Source organism: Letharia columbiana (assembly GCF_014066305.1).
Source record: "Letharia columbiana isolate WasteWater2 chromosome Unknown Sc0000000_s0, whole genome shotgun sequence".
In the NCBI taxonomy this organism is placed as follows: domain Eukaryota; kingdom Fungi; phylum Ascomycota; class Lecanoromycetes; order Lecanorales; family Parmeliaceae; genus Letharia; species Letharia columbiana.
Window position 1 is genome coordinate 1,903,821 of NW_023501036.1, and position 19,568 is coordinate 1,923,388.

At 51.7% G+C, this 19,568-nt stretch overlaps 10 protein-coding genes across 10 annotated transcripts; 5 read left to right on the forward strand and 5 right to left on the reverse strand.

Annotated features, from left to right (window-relative positions):
- Window positions 1-570: 570 nt before the first annotated feature.
- On the reverse strand, window positions 571-2,597 carry HO173_000526 (uncharacterized protein; the record flags this gene model as incomplete). The annotated part of the gene is made up of 9 exons (XM_037302475.1): window positions 571-739; window positions 798-1,010; window positions 1,066-1,252; window positions 1,312-1,489; window positions 1,539-1,684; window positions 1,733-2,187; window positions 2,249-2,340; window positions 2,396-2,426; window positions 2,488-2,597. 9 exons carry the CDS (start codon window positions 2,595-2,597, stop codon window positions 571-573), a joined length of 1,581 nt encoding a protein of 526 aa, XP_037171054.1.
- A 1,946-nt stretch (window positions 2,598-4,543) lies between these two features.
- Window positions 4,544-5,989, forward strand: HO173_000527 (uncharacterized protein; the record flags this gene model as incomplete). The annotated part of the gene is made up of 6 exons (XM_037302476.1): window positions 4,544-4,729; window positions 4,789-4,825; window positions 4,886-4,956; window positions 5,021-5,121; window positions 5,181-5,456; window positions 5,536-5,989. 6 exons carry the CDS (start codon window positions 4,544-4,546, stop codon window positions 5,987-5,989), a joined length of 1,125 nt encoding a protein of 374 aa, XP_037171055.1.
- Window positions 5,990-6,687: 698 nt separating this feature from the next.
- Window positions 6,688-7,274, reverse strand: HO173_000528 (uncharacterized protein; the record flags this gene model as incomplete). Its single annotated transcript, XM_037302477.1, has 2 exons — window positions 6,688-7,111; window positions 7,258-7,274. 2 exons carry the CDS (start codon window positions 7,272-7,274, stop codon window positions 6,688-6,690), a joined length of 441 nt encoding a protein of 146 aa, XP_037171056.1.
- Window positions 7,275-7,794: 520 nt separating this feature from the next.
- On the reverse strand, window positions 7,795-8,742 carry HO173_000529 (uncharacterized protein; the record flags this gene model as incomplete). Its single annotated transcript, XM_037302478.1, has 1 exon — window positions 7,795-8,742. One exon carries the CDS (start codon window positions 8,740-8,742, stop codon window positions 7,795-7,797), a length of 948 nt encoding a protein of 315 aa, XP_037171057.1.
- Window positions 8,743-9,235: 493 nt separating this feature from the next.
- HO173_000530 (uncharacterized protein) lies at window positions 9,236-9,463 on the reverse strand (the record flags this gene model as incomplete). Its single annotated transcript, XM_037302479.1, has 1 exon — window positions 9,236-9,463. One exon carries the CDS (start codon window positions 9,461-9,463, stop codon window positions 9,236-9,238), a length of 228 nt encoding a protein of 75 aa, XP_037171058.1.
- An 829-nt stretch (window positions 9,464-10,292) lies between these two features.
- Window positions 10,293-12,148, reverse strand: HO173_000531 (uncharacterized protein; the record flags this gene model as incomplete). The annotated part of the gene is made up of 5 exons (XM_037302480.1): window positions 10,293-10,522; window positions 10,602-10,764; window positions 10,814-11,345; window positions 11,416-11,989; window positions 12,049-12,148. 5 exons carry the CDS (start codon window positions 12,146-12,148, stop codon window positions 10,293-10,295), a joined length of 1,599 nt encoding a protein of 532 aa, XP_037171059.1.
- A 783-nt stretch (window positions 12,149-12,931) lies between these two features.
- HO173_000532 (uncharacterized protein) lies at window positions 12,932-14,792 on the forward strand (the record flags this gene model as incomplete). Its single annotated transcript, XM_037302481.1, has 6 exons — window positions 12,932-13,126; window positions 13,189-13,235; window positions 13,286-13,447; window positions 13,496-13,530; window positions 13,580-13,632; window positions 13,686-14,792. 6 exons carry the CDS (start codon window positions 12,932-12,934, stop codon window positions 14,790-14,792), a joined length of 1,599 nt encoding a protein of 532 aa, XP_037171060.1.
- A 252-nt stretch (window positions 14,793-15,044) lies between these two features.
- HO173_000533 (uncharacterized protein) lies at window positions 15,045-15,497 on the forward strand (the record flags this gene model as incomplete). The annotated part of the gene is made up of 1 exon (XM_037302482.1): window positions 15,045-15,497. The coding sequence occupies one exon, from the start codon at window positions 15,045-15,047 to the stop codon at window positions 15,495-15,497; it is 453 nt and encodes a 150-aa protein (XP_037171061.1).
- Window positions 15,498-16,514: 1,017 nt separating this feature from the next.
- On the forward strand, window positions 16,515-16,871 carry HO173_000534 (uncharacterized protein; the record flags this gene model as incomplete). Its single annotated transcript, XM_037302483.1, has 1 exon — window positions 16,515-16,871. The coding sequence occupies one exon, from the start codon at window positions 16,515-16,517 to the stop codon at window positions 16,869-16,871; it is 357 nt and encodes a 118-aa protein (XP_037171062.1).
- Window positions 16,872-17,706: 835 nt separating this feature from the next.
- Window positions 17,707-18,558, forward strand: HO173_000535 (uncharacterized protein; the record flags this gene model as incomplete). The annotated part of the gene is made up of 1 exon (XM_037302484.1): window positions 17,707-18,558. The coding sequence occupies one exon, from the start codon at window positions 17,707-17,709 to the stop codon at window positions 18,556-18,558; it is 852 nt and encodes a 283-aa protein (XP_037171063.1).
- Between the last annotated feature and the right edge of the window lie 1,010 nt (window positions 18,559-19,568).

A 19,568-nucleotide genomic window follows, 5' to 3' on the forward strand; every position in this document is an offset into this window, starting at 1 on the left:
TTGGATGCGCAACCATTGGCTTCATTTTTCCTCGACTCTGCCATTCCGGAGATCTAGAAGGAGATAGCCGTGCATCAGTAGCCAGCCAATCGGTGGGAAATTGTCATCTATTGGTAAAGAATATTTCGAAAGAGCGGGTAAGGCTAATTAGTATATGTAAAGTACCGTCGGATTCCTATTGGGAGGCATCGCTCTGACGGATTTAAACGAGAGGATGTGGAGCACTAATGCGTGCGGGTAAAAGTATTGGCTCCGCTCCATCTCCTTTTCAATATCTTTTTCCATGCATCTTCTGGCTTTTGATGTGATTCGGATATTTTCGGGATTATGTCAGGTATACACACCTATTCACCGTAAAATATGCCCTCGTTTGACATTGCTTTTCGAGACTTCTCTTGGCCACCCGATGAGGTTGCGCTTATGACGATTCTGTTGTGTGGTAGAGTACAGAAGTCCTCGGCCGCCCCAAACTTATATGAGGGGCCATATTTACCACCTGCTACTGTAGTCAGACTCATTCGTTGCCGCCCATTTCGGATGAACCCTCGCTGCTCCAGGTTCACTCTACGATTAATTGTTAAGCGACGTATCCGACGACCGGTCTGAGCTGATGATCTTGATTCCATCCTCCGTAGCATCTTTCTCCAAGTTCCAACGTCGTAGAGCTGGCCCCTTCCAAACCACCACACCCAAGAGCATCGTGGCGAAGACGCAGAAGAACGCCATCATCCCGAAAAGCCTATCCTGTCGGTTAGCGTATGGGCACCAAGGCGCTGTGATGACAAGGGAGCATTTACCAGCCAGCACTCACGGCACCCTCCCAAGGGAAGAGGAAGAATGGTAAAGCAAGGGCCAAAATCTGTCGATAAACATTCATAATGACGGCGACCTCGAGCGGCGAGGTCTTGAAACACTCGATGATATAGTTCACAGATATGGGAGTACTGTAACATGCGCCGAAGATGACGAGAAATGTGCCGAGAGCCAGGACCATGTAGTGAAGATGATACCTTTATAAGTCAGCTGTGAATTTGTATTTGCGCAGGTAGTGTAGCGATAGCATACTCAATACCGGCTCCGAATATTCCAAAACCTATGGGAGAAGCGGCTGCGACTAGGAAGATCGGATAAAGGCGGTACTCGAGATGCCAGGCACCGCCCCTGCGACGAGATATCGATAGCGGGACCCTGTCATTGAGGAAAGCGCCGCAAATCTGACATAGAACGAGGCCGGCCCACTGGGAAAAGTTGACTAAATGGTTCAACGTCAGCAGTCGAGCAGGTGTCAATACTTCGTGGGGAACTACCCACATTCTGCGTTCTGATTAGGCGTGAAGCCATAGCCTCCCACCATTTCTGGCGTTTGCAGAAAGATTGAGACCACTATTCCTAACCCTACAGCGAATCCGTAGATGCAAACAACGAAGAAACCGACGATCATGGTGACTGGCGACAAGCCAATCTTGAGCGGCGTAATGTAGCGGTTGGCCTAACTCGTCAACCCAAACACAGCGCTAAAACATCGCCAAACGACTTACTACATGGGCGAATGTCGTCCGGGGTACAACAGCAGTCCCGGGAAAGAACGTCGCAATCCTGTTCGACATGAACGAACTCGGGCGCTGAGGAAGAGGCTCAGACTCTTCATTCCTTCGGAAAGCCGTCTCTTCCAAGAAGAAGAATGCTGCAAAGACGAGTGAGCTCGTGAATTTTGACAGTCTGGTTGCCATACCTAGAGGGATCGAGACCGCAATAACTGCGACTAGCCACCAAAAAACATTGGGCCAAGGCTTGGTATCGGCGATAAAGCCACCGAAGACAGGCGCAGCCACCGCCCCAGCAAGAAGAGAAACCTCGAGCACGGTAAATGCTTTGCCCCTTTGATGGAGAAAGTAGAGGTCCATTATCAAACCGGTTGCCAAGATTGGAGGAACACTTCCGAAAAGTCCGGCCAGCATTCGTGACATGACGAAAGGAATATAGTCATTAGGTCCAGTCATTAACGGGGCCCAGATATTGGATGCCAGCGAACCGAACAAAGACCAAAAGATGAGTGAAGATCGACCGATGATGGACGAGAGCGGTACAAAGAGAAGGGGCCCACCCATCTGGCCTGCGACACCGGCAGCGATGGAATAGGACAGCTCCACTGGAGATTTATGATAGTAGCTTGCCTGTCTGATATAGCTGTTTGGGAAGATTTGGTGAGCGTCATGATTGCGCCGAAGACAGATGAGGTTTCACGTACGCAAGTTGGTGGACATTGACAGAAGCGACGCCGGCAAAGGATGCCAGGCACACTGTACCGAAGATGACATTCTTCTTCGTGAGAGACCAATTCTGACGGTCGATGTCAGCTTCATACTCCCAGTGACCTGCAGGATTCTATTCGTACCAATGGATCATCGGGAGAAGCGCTCGGCTGCCTTTATGCAGGAAGACGGAAATCAGTGAATGCCACGTGGAAGGAGGGATGTGATCATGTACGGGACAAGGCAAACTCCATCGCGGGCAGTCCTCGATACGTCCCTGGCTTTCTCTGGGCTCAAATCCGATGCCTCCACGGAAAAGCCTGAATCGGCGGCTTTGGAATGCATGAATGGCAACGTTCACACACGTTTGCGTCGCCCAAGAAGCTCGAGGGTGAAGGAGGTTGGCAGGTGAAAAGATTTTGCGGGCTGCCAGTGTCCCTCGTTAGCAGGGTAGTAGCAGAAGGATGTTAGATGATTGGTCACTGTGTTGGATATTCAGCGTCGCATTTGGCGTGCCGCCAGCAGGAGAGCTAGCGGGCACGAAGAGATAGCAACATGGTATGGCCGCATGGCACGGTATCGGGGAAAAGCTGCGATGGGATAGTCGGCCATATTTAGCGTCCTGCTAAAGAAGTGGGGCGCGATTGTCTCATGGTCATATGATAAAGTACGGTACGGTATTCGGCTCTGAGGTGGAAGATAAGACTTGGTGGATGCGTATTCTGGGTATTCTTTGGCTCGGTACGGAGTTACAGGCACTTTTTTTTTTACTCTTCCGCAACTGTGCTGGAGACAAGGTGTATCTCAGCGAGAAGAGTTGGAGTTCTGCGGGTGTCGACCATACTTTAGTGATGTGCAGGATTTGAAACGTGGTAGGAACTAGCCCCGAGGGTAACAGTGGTAATCGGGCCTTAGATCTGATAATTATGTCCGTATTGCAGGGATCAATTTACTACTGACCATGTGGCTGTCTTCCTTCTGATTGTGGCACCACTAGCCGCCAGGATAGGATAGAAGATGTACAAGATGTATAAGATGTAGGTATAAGACAGCATGGTTTCATATGCTACCCTGCAGCAGGCAAATGTTAAAGTGGAGGACGGGAAATGGTAGTCATAGGTCAGCGAGGTCAGCCTTGGCAACGAGAGGGATTCTCGTGATGAAGAATGAGAGTACGGAGTAAAGTAGTAAGATAGGTACCATACTTGGGGAAAGAGAGAAGGCTAATTACGACTACGAGTAAGGTAACGTAGCGGTACCTATCATACTCTCGGGGTGAGCCGCTAGAATGGAATGGGATGGGACGGTCCGTCAGGGAGGTAGATGCCTACCTACTTTACTGTAAAGCATCTTGATGGCAGGACATCTTGTCGCTGACGGCAGATGCATCTTCACCGCCATTGTTGTCTCTCTTTTTCTTTTTATATTTCCTTCGTCTCCTAATATTAGCACCTAGGTAAGTAAAGTACCTACCTATGTGCGGCGGTCAGATTATTATTAAAATATCTAAGACATCTTGTGAGCAAAAACAAAGTGATGACTGCATGACGCCATGCGCAGATTTACCCCTCCATTGGCGCGGCAGGAAAGCACTCTGTCTCACGTCGTCCCTTGTTCTTGCATGAAAGCTTAAATGTAAAGTTGAATTTCTTACCAATCTGACCAAATTCATCTTAGCTTTTTTACGTATGACTCGGCTATCTTACCCTTTCCAATTCTAACCTCGGTATTCCCAAGCTACCGAATTACCGTATGGTATCCTATCCTCCACTCCTTTCGTCCTCCCCTCGCTTGCAATCATGCTCCATTTTCAATGTCGGGTACCTACCAGTACCCTAAAGTAATTTCTGATAGACAGAACAAGAGCCAATGATAGCCATGCTGATTTAACAATTTCCACCTCCCTAAGGTCATCAATGCATGATGCAGTCCTGCAGTAGCGTCAGGTAGTTCGCAAGAGCACCGGCATTCGCATCCTTCTCAGCCCCCCGACACCCTCTTTTTTTAAACCCGAAATAATTGCACCATGACAATCGTTGGAGAGCACAGCGGCCCCCCCTTTCCCCCAAATGCAAGTGCTCACGTCGCACCGTTAGCTTGTTCCTGCAGGTATGGGATCATGCCATCTTACCCTGAGGCACTCTCTCTTGCATCATCCTACCAATATCCCCCCATCTCCCTTGGGAATCCTATGCGGACTGCCGCTTCAGGGTGCAGCGCCGCGTTGACCATGACTTTTCATTTCACATCTTCCTGATCTTTCTGTATCTTGCTTCAACTTTTGGCCAGTCATGGATCCTCAGGCGCTGGCTTTGCGTCCGACCGTCGGTCTCACCACAGGTCACTCCAAGGCCATCTTCGGGACTACGATATCATTCCTCATACTCGCAACTGCATTCGTCGCTCTACGAGCGTGGGCCGGCCGATTGAGACGGAAACCGTATCGCATAGACGACTATCTCGTTTTTGGGGCGCTGGTATGTTCAAGTCCTCAAACCCAAACAGACGTCGCGAGACTGAAGGAAAGCGCAAATAGTTCCTCTACTATGGTCAAGCAGCCTGTACTCTCGTACGTAAGTATTTCTATCATCTATCATGCTACTTCTCATTTCCAACGCTGATGACGGTCAAAGAGCTTTTTCTTGGCGGTGCTGGACATCATGTTGAGGAACTTCATCCAAAAAATATTGAGCTCAGTCTCCAGGTCAGTCGAAACCCCTTCGATCAATGTCTTACTGCAGCTCGCTGACCCGCGCTCGATAAAATAGATGCTCATTCCCCTGGCGATACTGTACTCCATTGAAATGGCATCAATCAAGTGCAGCATCTGTTTGATGCTTGTACGCATCTTCTTCATCAGGTCTTTCAGGTAATTCGCATCGCATGCACTCGCTTCATGATTCACGATTTAACTCCAACCCTCGACAGGATGGCCGCCTATATGGTCATGACCGTCACCATCCTTTGGTCGATATACGCCGCTATTGGTACTTGGGCGCTTTGCACACCCATTGCCTTCAACTGGAACCCAATGATTCCTGGTGGACACTGCGCCAACCGTCAGGCAAGCTTCTACGCCATCGGTGTGCTCGATGTTGCAACCGACTGCCTCATCTTCCTGCTTCCTATTCCAATGATCTGGAACCTTCAGACAGCTATGCGAAACAAGATCGGACTGTACCTGATTTTTAGCATCGGTGTCGTGTACGTCGATCTTTCTTTGCAATGCACTTCGCGAGGGCGCCGCATATGCACGAATGCTGACATACTTTACCCCGCGCAGATCCATCATCATCAGCGGACTCCGCGCCAAATCCACCCTCTCAATATCATTCTCAGACTTTACCTACACCGGCGCCTTAGGTTTCATCTGGAGTCAGATAGAACCCGGTATCGGCCTCATCATCGCCTCCTGTCTTCTCCTGCGCCCAGTCCTCGACAAGATCATGCCGCATGGTCTCAAGATGACGGCAAAGCGCTCCCCGAAACACACCACCGATCGCACAGCTGCCAGCGAGCATACATTTCCATTGCGAGATGTGGACACAGGGAATACAACGACTACAGCGTTCGCAGCCGCAGGATCGGAGCCTTCGCTGGAAGACGGTGTGACAGGCCCTGGGTGGAAGTATACGATGATGGATGATGATCGCGCTGTCACTCCGGCTAACGAAAGCATCAAGGTCGAGACGAGATGGGATATAGAGAGACATGAGCGAAAAAGCGCAGGCGTTTAGACTTTGGATGGACTTTGCGGGCTGTACAGTAAGGATGCGGCGGAAAATGTTTTGGCCCTAATCGATGTATTCCACGCAGACCTTACCAGTCTATCGATTCTAACACCCTCGAACTTTGATGTTTGAGCGTGCAGTTACGAGGTCCTAAGAACCGTAACTTCATCGACATTCGCACTCTTGCAGCAAACTGTGCGAGGCCGTATTGGGACTAGCGTCAGACCCGTGACACACTCCAGGTAGAGTAATCACAACCCAGCAATCCGAAAAGATCCATTATCCAAACAACAAGCTCTGTGAATCAAGCAACAGGCAACTACGATACGCTCGCTCACCGTGTACTAGTACATATCCCATCCTTCATAGTTCTCTATCCGATCACCCGTCGTCATATCCTATCTCACCTGTGTCAGTCAACCAACGCGCCGAAAGAGCCAAAAAGGTCATTTGACCCACCACGCTCTATAGGAAATGATAACCTCCCTCCCTCCCCTCTTCCCCATCTGCCCCCTCCCGTCCCCTCACTCGCTCGCTCACTCACCAGCAGCTACCTCACCCTCCCAGCGTCCCGGCCCCGAGATCCAACCGCGCCACCGTTCCGGCATCGATGGGTATCTTCCATCTTCCATCTTCCATCTCTTTCTTTCTTTCTTTCTTTCTTTCTTTCCCCAAAAACCAACATCAGCCCCGCGTCCACAGAATTATCCTCCCGTCCGTCCGTATTGCCGATTCGATCCCACTCCGGCAAACGCGGGCGTTGTCGGACGGACGGACGGGGAATTCCTTGGGGCCGAAACATCACTGTTTCCAGCGGCCTCGAGAGGCTGCCTCTGCTCCTTCGATCCTTCGGCCCCGCAGCCAACGCAGTTGACACGCAAGCGCAGCCGAAGCTGCCCCCACGCCCGCACCGCAGCAGGACAGCCGCACCGATGGCGATCGATGGACGTCGGAAACCGGTCTAGCTGCGTCGCCGTGCTGCATCTGGCGTGTTTGCGCGCGGATGGGAATGCGGGCCGGGAAGGGGGTTCGAGGCGTCGGGCGAGGGCCGGGTTGGGCACGTAGGTGAGGTGGAAGGCGACGCTGCGCGAGGAGGTCGGGTTTTGGTGGGAGCTGGGGGGCGGGGCGCTGCGGGCCGGCGTCGGGTGAGGAGGTGGTTGGTGGGGCGGGAGAGGTGGAGGTGTAGGGTTTGGGATGGGGGGAGGCGTGGTGATGGGATGGGATGGAATAGGGGATGGAAGGGTGTAGAGGGAGGGGAGAGGAAGGTGATGTACTTGGGCCGAAGTCTCATGGTCGAGGGAGGTTGCTTGTTCGTCGTCTTGGAGCCGCGTCTCTTTGTGTACTAGTACATCACAACCTGATATGCCCAGCAACCAATGGCTTGATGCACCTGTGGTGTTATCGTTCGCAGAGGAACCCAGGTAGGTTTGAATGCCGATTCGAGTGTCTCCTGGAGTCGGAAAAGTCAATGATGAGTGTCAACCGCGAAAAGGCGGAAAACGACTTGAAGGGGAAACGTCTTGTGCGGATCTCTCAATCTATTAAACACTACGTGGTCAGTATCTGATCATCATCATCATCATCTGCACTGAGCAGCAACGAGCCGAGACCACTAACCCAGATGAACAGAAGCAACAAAACCCCCTAAACCGACGCAGCCTCCTTTTCCAAGCCGCCAAACCTTCCGCCCCTCTTCCTTCCTCCCCTCCCAAAAACTCCACAACCCTCCCCTCCTCCCTCTCACTCCCCCTCCCTCGACATCGACCGCAGATACTCCTCGACCCTCACGCACATCCTCACCCCCAACAACGTCAACCCCGCGTACACATCCTCCTCACCCGCCCTCTCCGTACTGACATCCAGCAACCCGAGCGCCGTCTCGACATCATCCCCCGCGCGCTCCGCATCCCGCCGTCGTCCAACCCCGACCCGACCGCGGCCCCGGGGTGGAAAGCCGAAAGGCCGGCCTCGAAGTCGGCGAGGCTGGGGACGGGCACCGCGCCCGCGACCTGCCGCACGAGGGTCCGGAACGCAGACTGCTCCCTCGCGACCCGCTGCCGCTGCCGTTGCAGCACGAGCAGGCGTTCCTGCCGCGACCGCTCGGCGTGCCGCGCGGTTTCTCGTTCCGTTGCCTTCTGCCGGGCCATGGCGTCCTTGATCGTTTGCGTCAGGGAGGTCAGCTGGCGGTATGCGTGCCGGTGGGCGGGCGAGTCCTGGGGGTTGGTCAGGATCGCGTTCCAGAGCTGGCTGCAGCCGTCGAAGTAGTGCGTTTTGCGCTGCTCGTGGTGGCGGAAGAGGGAGAGGATGTGGGCGGGTCGGATGAGGCTGTTGAGGGGGGGAGGCGAGGCTGCTGCGCTGCGGGTGTTGGGTCGCTCATGATGACGGGATTCAGAGCTCTTTTTGTTTGTTTTGGTGGAGGTGAGGGGTTTTTGCTGGTTGTCTTTTTGCTGGGTTGTGGTTGTTGATGGGTGGCTGGTGAGGGGGTTTGAAAGAAGAACAACAGGGTGCGTCAATTGAGAGGCTATATTTATAAAAGCAAGAGTCGCATGGCGAAGCAAGTTGCGAGCGTTGCGCCAGAGAAGGGTCTTTGTTCCCTGACAATGGCATTGTGATGGCTCTTCAGGACGGATTGAACAAAAACCAATCAGCAAGCCTTCTGCTCTTTGTGCTCTGCTCAACCGATAACGCTCTGCATCGAATCCGCATTCGAATTTCTTCCTAGCTCTCCAATCAACGCATCTTCCAGGTACAACGCCCATATTTCACAACAATCTCACATGAGTTGTTTCTGATGCTCCGCGGCTTCGTCTTGTACCGTGGTAGGTTTATGGTTGTATAATCAAGCCTGCTTTTGCTCATCGAGGAACGTCATAGTCTAACCGACCAATAAATTTTCATTTCGGAATACAATCCTTGGTCCTTTAAGCCTTTCATTTCCGAGATGTCACATCTTCATCTGTAGTTCGCAGGTTGCCTGGCATTGGTCGAGCTCGGTAGAAAAGTAATGTTTGTTTTCACCCCACACCTAGAATTTTGGACTCGATCAATATATTGACATTTTGCCCTACCAACAGCAATAGTAGGTAAGATTGTAGCACAGTTGAATCGTGACTTGTGAAATTTTCTGGCAATAGTCGACAAATTCTCTTAGTCTAGAGCACGGACTGCTTGATAGCGTATCTGTCCGATCCACACCCTCCCTCCTCTTCATCCACTCTCTCCTACTCTTGTAGAAATATTCCACCTTCGGCCTCAGGATCTCATTCCCAGGCCCCCTCCCTCATCCAGACTCTCAGTCGTCACGATCATAAAATCCGGAAAACACTCATTCTCCGCAGACACGGGCGACTCACTGTTCCCACCGAATTGTCTCGAAATCGTAGCTTCCTTGACCGTCCCGCTGTCGTCGTAGGCTCGAATGTCATCGTGGTTAGAAGGTGCGATATGGTTGTGCGTTTTGGGGTACCAGCATTTCGTCATGAAAGCGGAGCCGGATGATTTGCTGTAGTTGAGGCAGCGGCAGACGACGGCGTTGATGGGGTTGGTGGTGATGGTGTATTATTAGGATTTACAGACGCAGGAGCCTGTGGCGTGTGGTTGCGTTACTGTTGCAGCTGCTGATGGTAGTGCCGACTCGTCTGATGGGTAGATAACGAAAATTACTATCGTAGGATGAATATCTAGAAATCATGGATAGTACTTGAGGAAGGACAAAAAGCCGAGCGCGAATGAGCCACTGGTGGCCCAAGGGGTCGATGATGCTTGGCCCCGCTGATAATACTGCATAGCCCCGCATCCCACAGACTTGATTACCCTGTAGGAGAATGGGGAGAAGTCATACCTAGATCTTGGCCACCACAAGCTCGCTTCAAATACAGAGTTTCTCAGGGAGGAGCCTGCGTGGGAACAAACACGCGCTCCAAACGGGGAGAGGTCATCCGAGCCCCCTTGCTGGAATACACCAAAGGCGAGATATAACCCGTAGGGATAGCGCAGACCCTCAACAACTACCAAACGCCCATTCTTCTTCTCTTACAACTAATGCCTCCTACCAGCCATCTACCCCCTCATTTTCGCCCCGGCCCTCCACTCCCTCGCAATATCTTCGTACCTCAGAAATTCCACTCCTTCCCTCTCCTTCAACCACTTAACCATCCTCTCCACCATCCCGACCACATGCGCCATACCGCTACAATCCGGATGCAATACCAAGGGAAACACAAAACCCCCTCCCAGCTCTTCCTCCCCCGATCCATTCTCCCACAGCCACTCAAAGCGATCTTTCCACATCTGCTCGATGAGACGCACATCAACGTAGCCATGGGAGTTTTGGACGTGCGGCAAGTAGGGAGAGAGGCGTCATGTCTTCCATGTACCAGTTACATGGAATCTCGACGAGGGAGGTGGCGGTAGCTGTGGAGGTTGGGATGGGGGTGGGGTGCATCCAGGTTGCAGCGGGTTTGGAGAAGTCGGGAGGTTGGATTTGGGTGTCAATGGGAGCAAGATATGGCTGGGAATCGTGGGCACAGAGAGACGTGTCTGTTTCCGGGAGTTGTTAGTTGAGAGGTATGGTAGAAGAAAGAAAAAGGTTCGGAGTTGGTCGTTCTAGTAGACGCACCGTAAGAGAAGCCGTGCTCTACGAGGAGCTTTATCGTTGATTCGCGTATTTGGTACAATGGAGCTCGGTAGCCGACAGGTTTCTTCCCTGTCAGCTTTGTAGCTAAATCAATGCACTTCTCAAGGACGTCTTTTTCTTGCTGCTCGGTCATTTGATACGCGCCCTAAAAACTTGTTAGAGAAAGTCCCCTAAGGCAAATACATTTATCGTACCTCGTGCGAATATCCGTGCAAAGCAATCTCGCAACCAGAATCCTTGATAGCTTTAGTAGCCTCAGGGAATGTTTCCATAGAATGCCCCGGTAGGAACCAAGTCACCTTGTCAGCAACGTCATGCTTCTTAAACAGCTTTACCAAGCGAGTCACTCCGATATTACCGGCGAAGAATCCTTGCGAGTAATCCGCTTTATTATTAGCGTCATCTTTGCCTGTGCCCAGAAGACCTGATATAGCATCGAAATCCACGGAAAGCGCTACTTGCACTCTCCGCTTTGGAGGCGGTGGGATTACCGCTGATGGACCCTGTTTCATTTGCGCCGCTGATAATGAGGTTGCTGCGTTCGACGTCGGTTCGTGATGCTTTACAGCGTCTGACCCCTCTGGCTCTTTCCAGATCAATCTGCCTTCCATTCCTCCGTCGACACTAATACACTCGCCAGAGATGTGTCCCGCTGCGCGATGTGAGGCAAGGAAAGCCATGGCACATGCGATGTCTTCCGGTTTGGCAATTTTCCGAAGGGGTACGCTGTCGCGAAACTGGTCAGTTCAACTGTAGACCAGCTCGCAACGCCAAGTAAAGTGTTTCAAATACTTACGTAGCTTGTGCCTCTGCCCACATTTCCTTCGCGTCGTCAAGTCTTCCTTCGATCAGTGGCGTGTCGACCCAGCCAGGAGCAACGGCATTGATCCTCGCTTTACTGTTCAGCCGAACGATCTCGTTCTTGACCCCACGCACAAGCCCGTACTGCAAGCCGGCTTTGCCTGAGGCATACTCGGTATGACCTGCTTGACCAAATTTCCCAGTCTCGCTACCCGTGACCACAATGGCAAGGTTTTCCAACTCCTTGCCAATTTCTTTTTGGCATATCGCGGCCGACTGTAGAAAGTGTTTGATAGTAAGGAAGGTGCCTCGGATATTGACATTGTATACCTCCTGCCAAAGCTCCAAGGGTATCTCCCAAATGGGATACTCATGGCTCTCATCCGTGATACCGGCATTGGCTACTAATACATTTATTGGACCATGGTGGTCACGGGCACTCTTCATGCATGTCTTGATGGAAACCTCGTTCGATATATCTCCTTGGACTATGTGGAGGGTGTCATCGGTGGTCGAAGGAGGGCGATCAATGGGTTTGCGGTCGTGAGCTGTAACCTTGCAGCCTTGGGCTTGGGAAGTAGATGAATTAGTACTCGCTCAAGCAGGGGAGAGGTCGATTCGTACTCACACAAAAACTCCCTCACCGCTTGGCTCCCAATGCCTCCAGCCGCTCCAGTGATGAAAACATGGAGGCCTTCGAGTGCGAGGAATGATGCTGTGCCTGACATAATGCCGGCAGCCAGGAGGGACTTCAAGCCATGGTGCTGACAATCCACAACGAGCTCAATGCCAGAAGAGTGTACGCATGCACGGCGACTCTGAGGGATTGTTCTTAGAATTGTCGTTGTAACAATTGATGGACTTGTTCCTCGACCCCCCTCAAGATACTTCGGACAAAAAAACACAGTAAGGCCGACCCGATTGCTTGTCTTCCATGACCAGACCTTCCTTGTTGGGCAAGTGTTGCGAACTGCAGTCCGGCGCCTTCTCAATTAGCCCCCGCTCTTCGAGCATCACATCTCGACAGAGCCAGTCAGCAAGGAGGGCAAGAGGAGGGGTTTCTTCGTAGGTCTGATGTCCGAACACAATGGCGGGAATTGACCATCCGGCCAATTGAAATCAACTGTATATCGATAGTGGGTTGCAATGGACCCAATAATGAAGTTTCAATGCAGTCGTCCCTACCTGGAGCTCGCGCGAGATTTGGCTGGCCGTGATAGGCTAGCGTATGCGTGGACCGAGCGGGCTGTTTTACCGGGGCGACGATAGGCTTGAAATAAAAGACATTGGGTTGAATAAATGGCAGAACTGCAACCTACCGTGAGGAGGACTACCTTTACCTGAGGCACTAATGCAGTGTGTAAGACTGGCACCATTCATCCTCTCCTCCAATCGTCCACTTATCGGTCGTTTCACCCTCCCTTCAAGCCCATATACCATGGCCTCCCCTGCTCTGCCGACCATGCGCCCAATCACCCCGCTATTGAACCAGCCTGGCCTTTCAAGGCTCTATGGACGAAGCGGAGAAAAACACCAAGAGCTTGGCTGGGCCGAACGACGATGTAGACGAAACCTTGGGCACCACGGTTGAGATCATTAATGCTGGAGGCCACAAGCAAGAGCTGGATAGGAACTTCAGTCTACTGAGCATCAGTGCAGTTGGCATCGTCAATGGCAATACCTGGGCCGCCTTGGGCGGAAGCATTGTTGGTCTCTCTCTTGAAATGAGAGTCTACAATGAGGACTTGTACTGAGTAGCTGTTATCAGGCCGTAGCAATCTCAAATGGAGGACCTCCTGGGGTCATATACGAATTGTACGAGCCACCTGCTATCCAGCCATGTCAATGCTAACATATAATCATAGTATTGCCGTCTCAATCTTCTACTGCCTGATAGCTGCATCCCTTGCAGAGCTCGCCTCAGCCATCCCATCTTCAGGAGGAGTCTACCACTGGGCTTCGGTTACGGCCGGCAAATATGGCCGAGTCTGCGGCTTCTTCGCCGGTTTCTGGAACTTCTTCGCCTGGTGAGGACATACACAAGAATGATGGAGCGGTTGTTGACAAGATAGAAGGATATTCGCAGCAGCCTCGACCTCTGCTATCATTGGTGAGTTCAGGACGATCGAAATCACCCTCGAGACGCTGAAACCCTGAAGGCAACCAGACTGTTCAAATGTACGCCACGTATCATCCTGAGTTTCAAGCGAAGGTACGAGAGCGCGATCATGTAGCTGGATTTGTAATGGCTGATGCTCTCCCCAGTCTTGGCACGTCTTCGTCAGCTACCTCATCGTCACTTGGTGCTGCTGCTGCATTGTGCTCTTTGCCAACCGTGCCCTTCCTGCACTTAACAACTTCGGCTTATTCTTCATCCTCGGCGGCGTGTTTATCACCATTGTGGTTTGCGCAGCTGTGCCTGGTAGTGGTGGGAGACCGCCACATGCATCACCTGCTTTCGTCTTCAAAAATTGGTCTGCAGATATCGGATATTCGTCCAATGGCTTTGTATTCCTGATGGGCATGCTCAACGGAGCCTACGCAATAGGAACGCCGGACTGCGTCTCCCATCTCGCGGAGGAGATTCCGAGGCCAGAGATCAACGTTCCCAAGGCCATCGCTGCTCAAATGATGATCGGCTTTGTCACTGCCCTGTGCTACATGATTGCTATCTTCTTTGCTGTGAATGATCTAAGCGCAGTACTCTCCGGTTCCTCGACTTTCCCGCTCGCTGAAATTTACCGGCAAGCCACAGGTTCCCGAGCCGGTACGGTCGGCTTGTTGGTCGTCATCTTCTTACCCATAGTCTGCACCTGCATCGACACCTATATTGCAGCTGGGCGTACACTATGGGCTCTGGCTCGCGACAACGCTACCCCTTTCGGGACTTTTATAGGCCGCGTTGATCCTCGTTGGAGGAACCCGTTCAACGCAACACTCGTTTGCGGCTGCATGTGTACAATCTTGGGTTGCATTTACGTCGGTTCCACGACAGCTTTCAACGCCTTCGTAGGCTCCTTCGTGCTCCTATCTTCAAGTTCATACCTTGCCGCTATTCTGCCGCATCTCCTTTCCCGCAGATCGAACGTCACGCCGGGCCCTTTCTGGATGAACGGACTTGTGGGCTACGCAATTCATGGCATTTCGTGCTCGTACATCGCGGTGTTCATCGTTATTTTTTGCTTCCCTTACGCGCTTCCGGTACAGGCAAGCAATATGAACTACTCGTGTTTGATCATAGGTGGATTGACCGTCTTTGTATCGGTTGTTTGGTTGTTCAAGGGAAGGAAGGGGTATAATGGACCCCAAGCGCTGAATTATAAGGGACGTAAGGTTGAATCTGTCATTGTGGAGAAAGCAAATGAGGCATGATGTACTAACCGTTGGGGCAAGAGTAGCGTTGTGAATTTTGTTGAAACATACTGATTGGGTAGTTGAAAAAATCATTGCAATCACTGGCCTCCTCAGCCGTCAACGTAGCTTATGAATTTCGAGATCAGCCTAAAACCAAGGTATTGTCTTTGTCTTTAGCTACTCATACTACTGTCAGGTAGCAATCGTACTTGTCATCACCCATCTTGCACACAGAGAGAAGGGTGGCCTATCTTAACAGTGTCATTGTCGATGAACAAACAATTACTCTCTTTGGTGCTCGATACCTGCAATGGCACGGGGCATTCGTGGCTACTCTATGGATATTCACTTTCTCCCCACTTTCTCCTTCCGCTCTGTTTACACAGACTACCCGAAGCTCATCAACAGCCAAAAAACAGCCGAACAAACCTACGAACACAAACCAAATCCACAGCGAGCACCGCCTTCGCCGCGCCTCTCGGCCACCTCATATGCCCAGACTTCTCTGAACAGCAACAGCAGCACTACCTCCAAGGCTGCAGCGGCCTCTGGGAAACCATTCGAGCCAACCCCGAGGTATCCGTGCTTTTCCAACAGGCTCATAGGAAGCTAGTTGCACTGAAAGCCTTCCTGATGGCCACAGGGAAAGCGATACAAGCAGCCAGCCACCGCGCACCACCGGCGCCAGCGAATCGAATCCACACGCTCATCCAGCAGACTTAAGGTGCGCGCCCCATCCCAATCTGGGCTGATTTCGCAGCCGGTATCTCGACCTTCCATGAGCGGGCACAGAGCTCCACGTCGCATGCGAGCGTGTCGGAGATTTCGTTTGGCAGCCTTGATGATGCAAAGGGTAAGTTGACGGAAGAGAGTGTAGCCGTGGCGTTGACGTTTCTGGGGTGCGATATCACGTCTACGACGGCAGATGAGATTGAGGCTGTGTGGATTCTGCTAGGCGTTCAGGAAGGTACGCGCGATGAGCTGGAGGAGTTCTTGCTCTCAGCATCTCGGTAGGGTGATTGGGGGATGTCAATTTGGAGCGGACAGGTAGGAACATGTATCCGTGCAAGATTTTGGATCTGATGCTGTTTATCCCTGAGAAGATAACGAATTGGTGCTGGCGGAGATTATTGCACTCTTTTCACGCTAAGAATTTGTTTCAACAAGAAACCGGGGGGGGAGATGGTGCAATTCAAAAGACTCAATCAAATTCTCGATTTCTTTCTCACCTGTAGCATATTGTACCCTACTTCGGCCGCACCTAGAGGATAGGCGCTTACGGGTCGAACAGTCGCGCAAACGCACCGACCTGCGAAAAATCTTCCTCATGCTCATAGCCTGGCTTACAAAGGGAGATTTTGACGCATCCGATAGATACACGGGAAGAAGCGGCCGGATGGCAGTATGTGCAAGTATAAGAGCGACGACAATTCCGCTTTTCTACAAAATCGTGCATCCTTCCAAACCAGGGATCGAATAGATCAATTCCAATATGCAGATCGTTGCTCTATATTACGTCTCACTTTTGGCCCAGATCCTCAGCACCACCCATCATTCATCCATCAGTACCACAACTCAACGGAGACGTGCTCGGTAACCTAACCTTGTTCGCTAACAATGCCACGTCGTTAACTACTCTCGGGTAAAGTAATCTGCACAAACACACTTCGTCCATTCTAATGTCATCCCAGCCACCCACCCCCGCCAACACCCTTTCACCTCCACGTCCCCAACACAAACATGCTCCTCACCTTCAGCCTCACAATGTACGTTCACGACCGTATCGAGCACTGGGTACACGAGGCGATAAAAGGGGCCTACAACGACGCCTCCCACCACCGACGTTCCGAGACGATTCGCGATTCCATATCCCCAGATGACTATATCACGTGGCTTGGTGACGAAGGCGAACAGGCCATGGACAGCACGGATCTCCGAATCACGCCGGAGCGCAACTTGACGTGGGGCATGTTCTCCGATTGCCTTCCCGTGATCAATTGGTTCGTGTCGAACTATCCGGAGTGGGATTTCTGGCTCGCGATAGAAGTGGCTGGGGTGGCGGGGAATTTGGGGGAATGTTGGATGTATACACGCTAATGGAGGTGGTGGTGCTGTGTTGGTTTCCTTTGCTGGGCTCGATGGCGCCATGTTGCCGAGAAGGTGAGTCCTTCTGTTGGCATCATGCTATCAAAACAGGAGCTGTGCGACGGAAAGAAAAGAAAAATCGAACTTGATCTTTCCCTCTATCCGTGACTTGGCACCTAGATTCTTACATCCTTTCATCGCTCTCAGAGTCAACGAGCAGCAGGGGAGAAAGTCGCAACAAAGCAGCGGCTTTTCGTCTGCTTTGAGTTGACAAGGCAGCAAAACACCGTCCTAGATCCTCGAAAGTCATGCCATGTGGTATTGTTGAACAGTGGAAATGCACGTCAACGAATGGGCTCAAAGCCATACATGAATAATACTTTACACGCCTCGCGTCTCAGAAGCAGATGAGCATTGTCGTATTTTCCAGGGAATCTTTGCAGTCCTTGATACTTCGAGCCTGAGCTAGAAAAGGGTCAATGACTCTAGGAATCTCTACCTGTCTACCAATGCAGCGCTTTATGCCTTGCTGTTCCCAATCTAAAGGACAGGTGCGTGGTGCTAAATCTGGCATTGATGGAAACCCTTGTGTTCTTTAGCCTTTGTCAATTGCCTTTCTTGTCTTCGAGTCATTGGGATAAAACAGCCTTCATGTGTGAAAGACTGCTTGTTCGCTACTAATAACGATCTTTTGTTCGGCATTCATGCCCTTTCAACCCGTGAAAATGACCATTCATATCTTGTACGTCTCGTCCGCCTCCTACAACCCTCCGAAGAGCATACACGCGCAGCGCCTGGTTTTGGATATACCACACAAATATATATACACGCCTCAATAACGAACGTAATGACCTCCGAACAAAACAAACTACTGCCAAAACTGGCACCGAAGGCAGTAATCGGCGTAAAGCGCAAACCGAACCGCAAAGACCTATACGATCGCCGAGACCCCCATGACCAGAAACCACTCCGAGGCCTACCGGACCCGGACCCCGACGTCGTCCTCCGCAGGGCCGCCCTGAACCTCGAGCAAGCGGCGTTGAGAATGCAGCATGCGATCCCCGAAGCGAACCCCGAGTCCTCCCTAAGGGAGAGTCTCACCGTCCTTGCTGACCCTGAGGCTCCGTGGTCGGACTCCGACTGGGAGACCATTACGGATCCGGACAGTGGGTCGGAGCTGGATGATGAGGGCGAGAAGGGTGTGGAAGATGCGTTTATCGCGAAGGTGAGAGGGGTGGAGGTCGGAGAGGTGACGGCGGTAAGGGTTCCGCCTGTTCGAACTAACATCCCGGCGTTTATCAAGAAGGTGAGAGCTGTCAAGGGAAGGGGTTCGAATGTTGCTGCTGCTGCTGTGCCAGTTCTCCCTAATACTCGCATGCAGCCTGGGGACACCAGAGAACTGACGGCCGCGGAAGCGGCGCTGGCTCTTACGAACAGGCAAGCAGGGACGAGTGTGACGATGGAGGATCTGAGAGCGACGAAGAAGACGAAGATTGTGCACGATGACGGGGATAAGTATCGTTGGACCGTTGGGAGTGTCAGCACCAGAGCGTTGACGGTGGCGGAAGCGGCGCTGGTGCTTACGAATGTGCAAGCGGGGACTAATGTGACGATGCAAGATTTGAGGACAGCGAGGGAGATGGTCGATCTGTGGGATAATCAAGATACATTCGAATGGACTGTTGGGAATGTTGAGTAGTCGCGGAAATGGTGGTAAAGCGTATGAGCTGGATCTAGTTGCTTCAGATGCGAATATTTGATAAAGCGTTCTAATTAGAATGTTTCTAGCTGGTCTGGATAACTTTTCGTTGCAGTAAATTCCGTACTCATCCTCGAGTACCGCGATTCTTTTCCAAGTAGGAAGGCTCCTCATCATTCAACGTTCTCCCGGAGAAACGAACCGAGAGACAGAAGCAAGACAATGCCCCTGCGCCAATTTTTCCGCTAGAAAGGGGGAAAAGGTGTCGGCCGTGCTGCAGGTGGTCTTAGTTGCGCTCGCAGATCACGGATAAACAGCTGAGGAATAGGATACGGCATGGCTTGAGGTAAGAATAAAGTGCAAGCTAGGGATAATACCAGGGTCGTAAGCGATTGAGTGGGAGGCCCTTCTAGATATTCATGAAAAGAGTTGTGTCAGAGCGATTTGTCGTGCCGAGAAGCAGAGATCTTCTACAGAAGACCGTGAGGAGAGGAAGGAAAGTCAATCGTGAAGGGCAAAGCCCGATTGACACCAGAAGTACAGTCAAGACTGCGGATCGCCTCAAAAAAATGGAAAAGGAGCTTAGGGTGCTGCATAGGCTCTATTTGACCATCTTTTCACTCTCTGGAACGATGCCGATCCGTGATTGGTATAGAGAGCATTCTGATAGTGAATCATTCCTCGCGCCGGGGCGAAGGATGGTAGTGACCTAACTCCCACTTCACCACTCCTGTTGAGGGACACAGCAAGAGCCGAGACAGTATATCGGTTGCAAAGCCTCTTTGCTGCGCACTGAAAACAAAGGTGTCATCCATGTCAAGATATTTCGCACGCTCCGACTTATCCGATCCATCCGGCTCTGACTTCAGGTTGAAGATGAAAGCGTCTCCGAATGACATAAAATCATCACAGAACGCAAAAACTCCGAGATACTCGTTGTGCGGAAGGTTCGTTCTCTCGTCCTGACACGCATACATCATGTAAAAATCTGCCTCCTCCGCTCCGGTTTC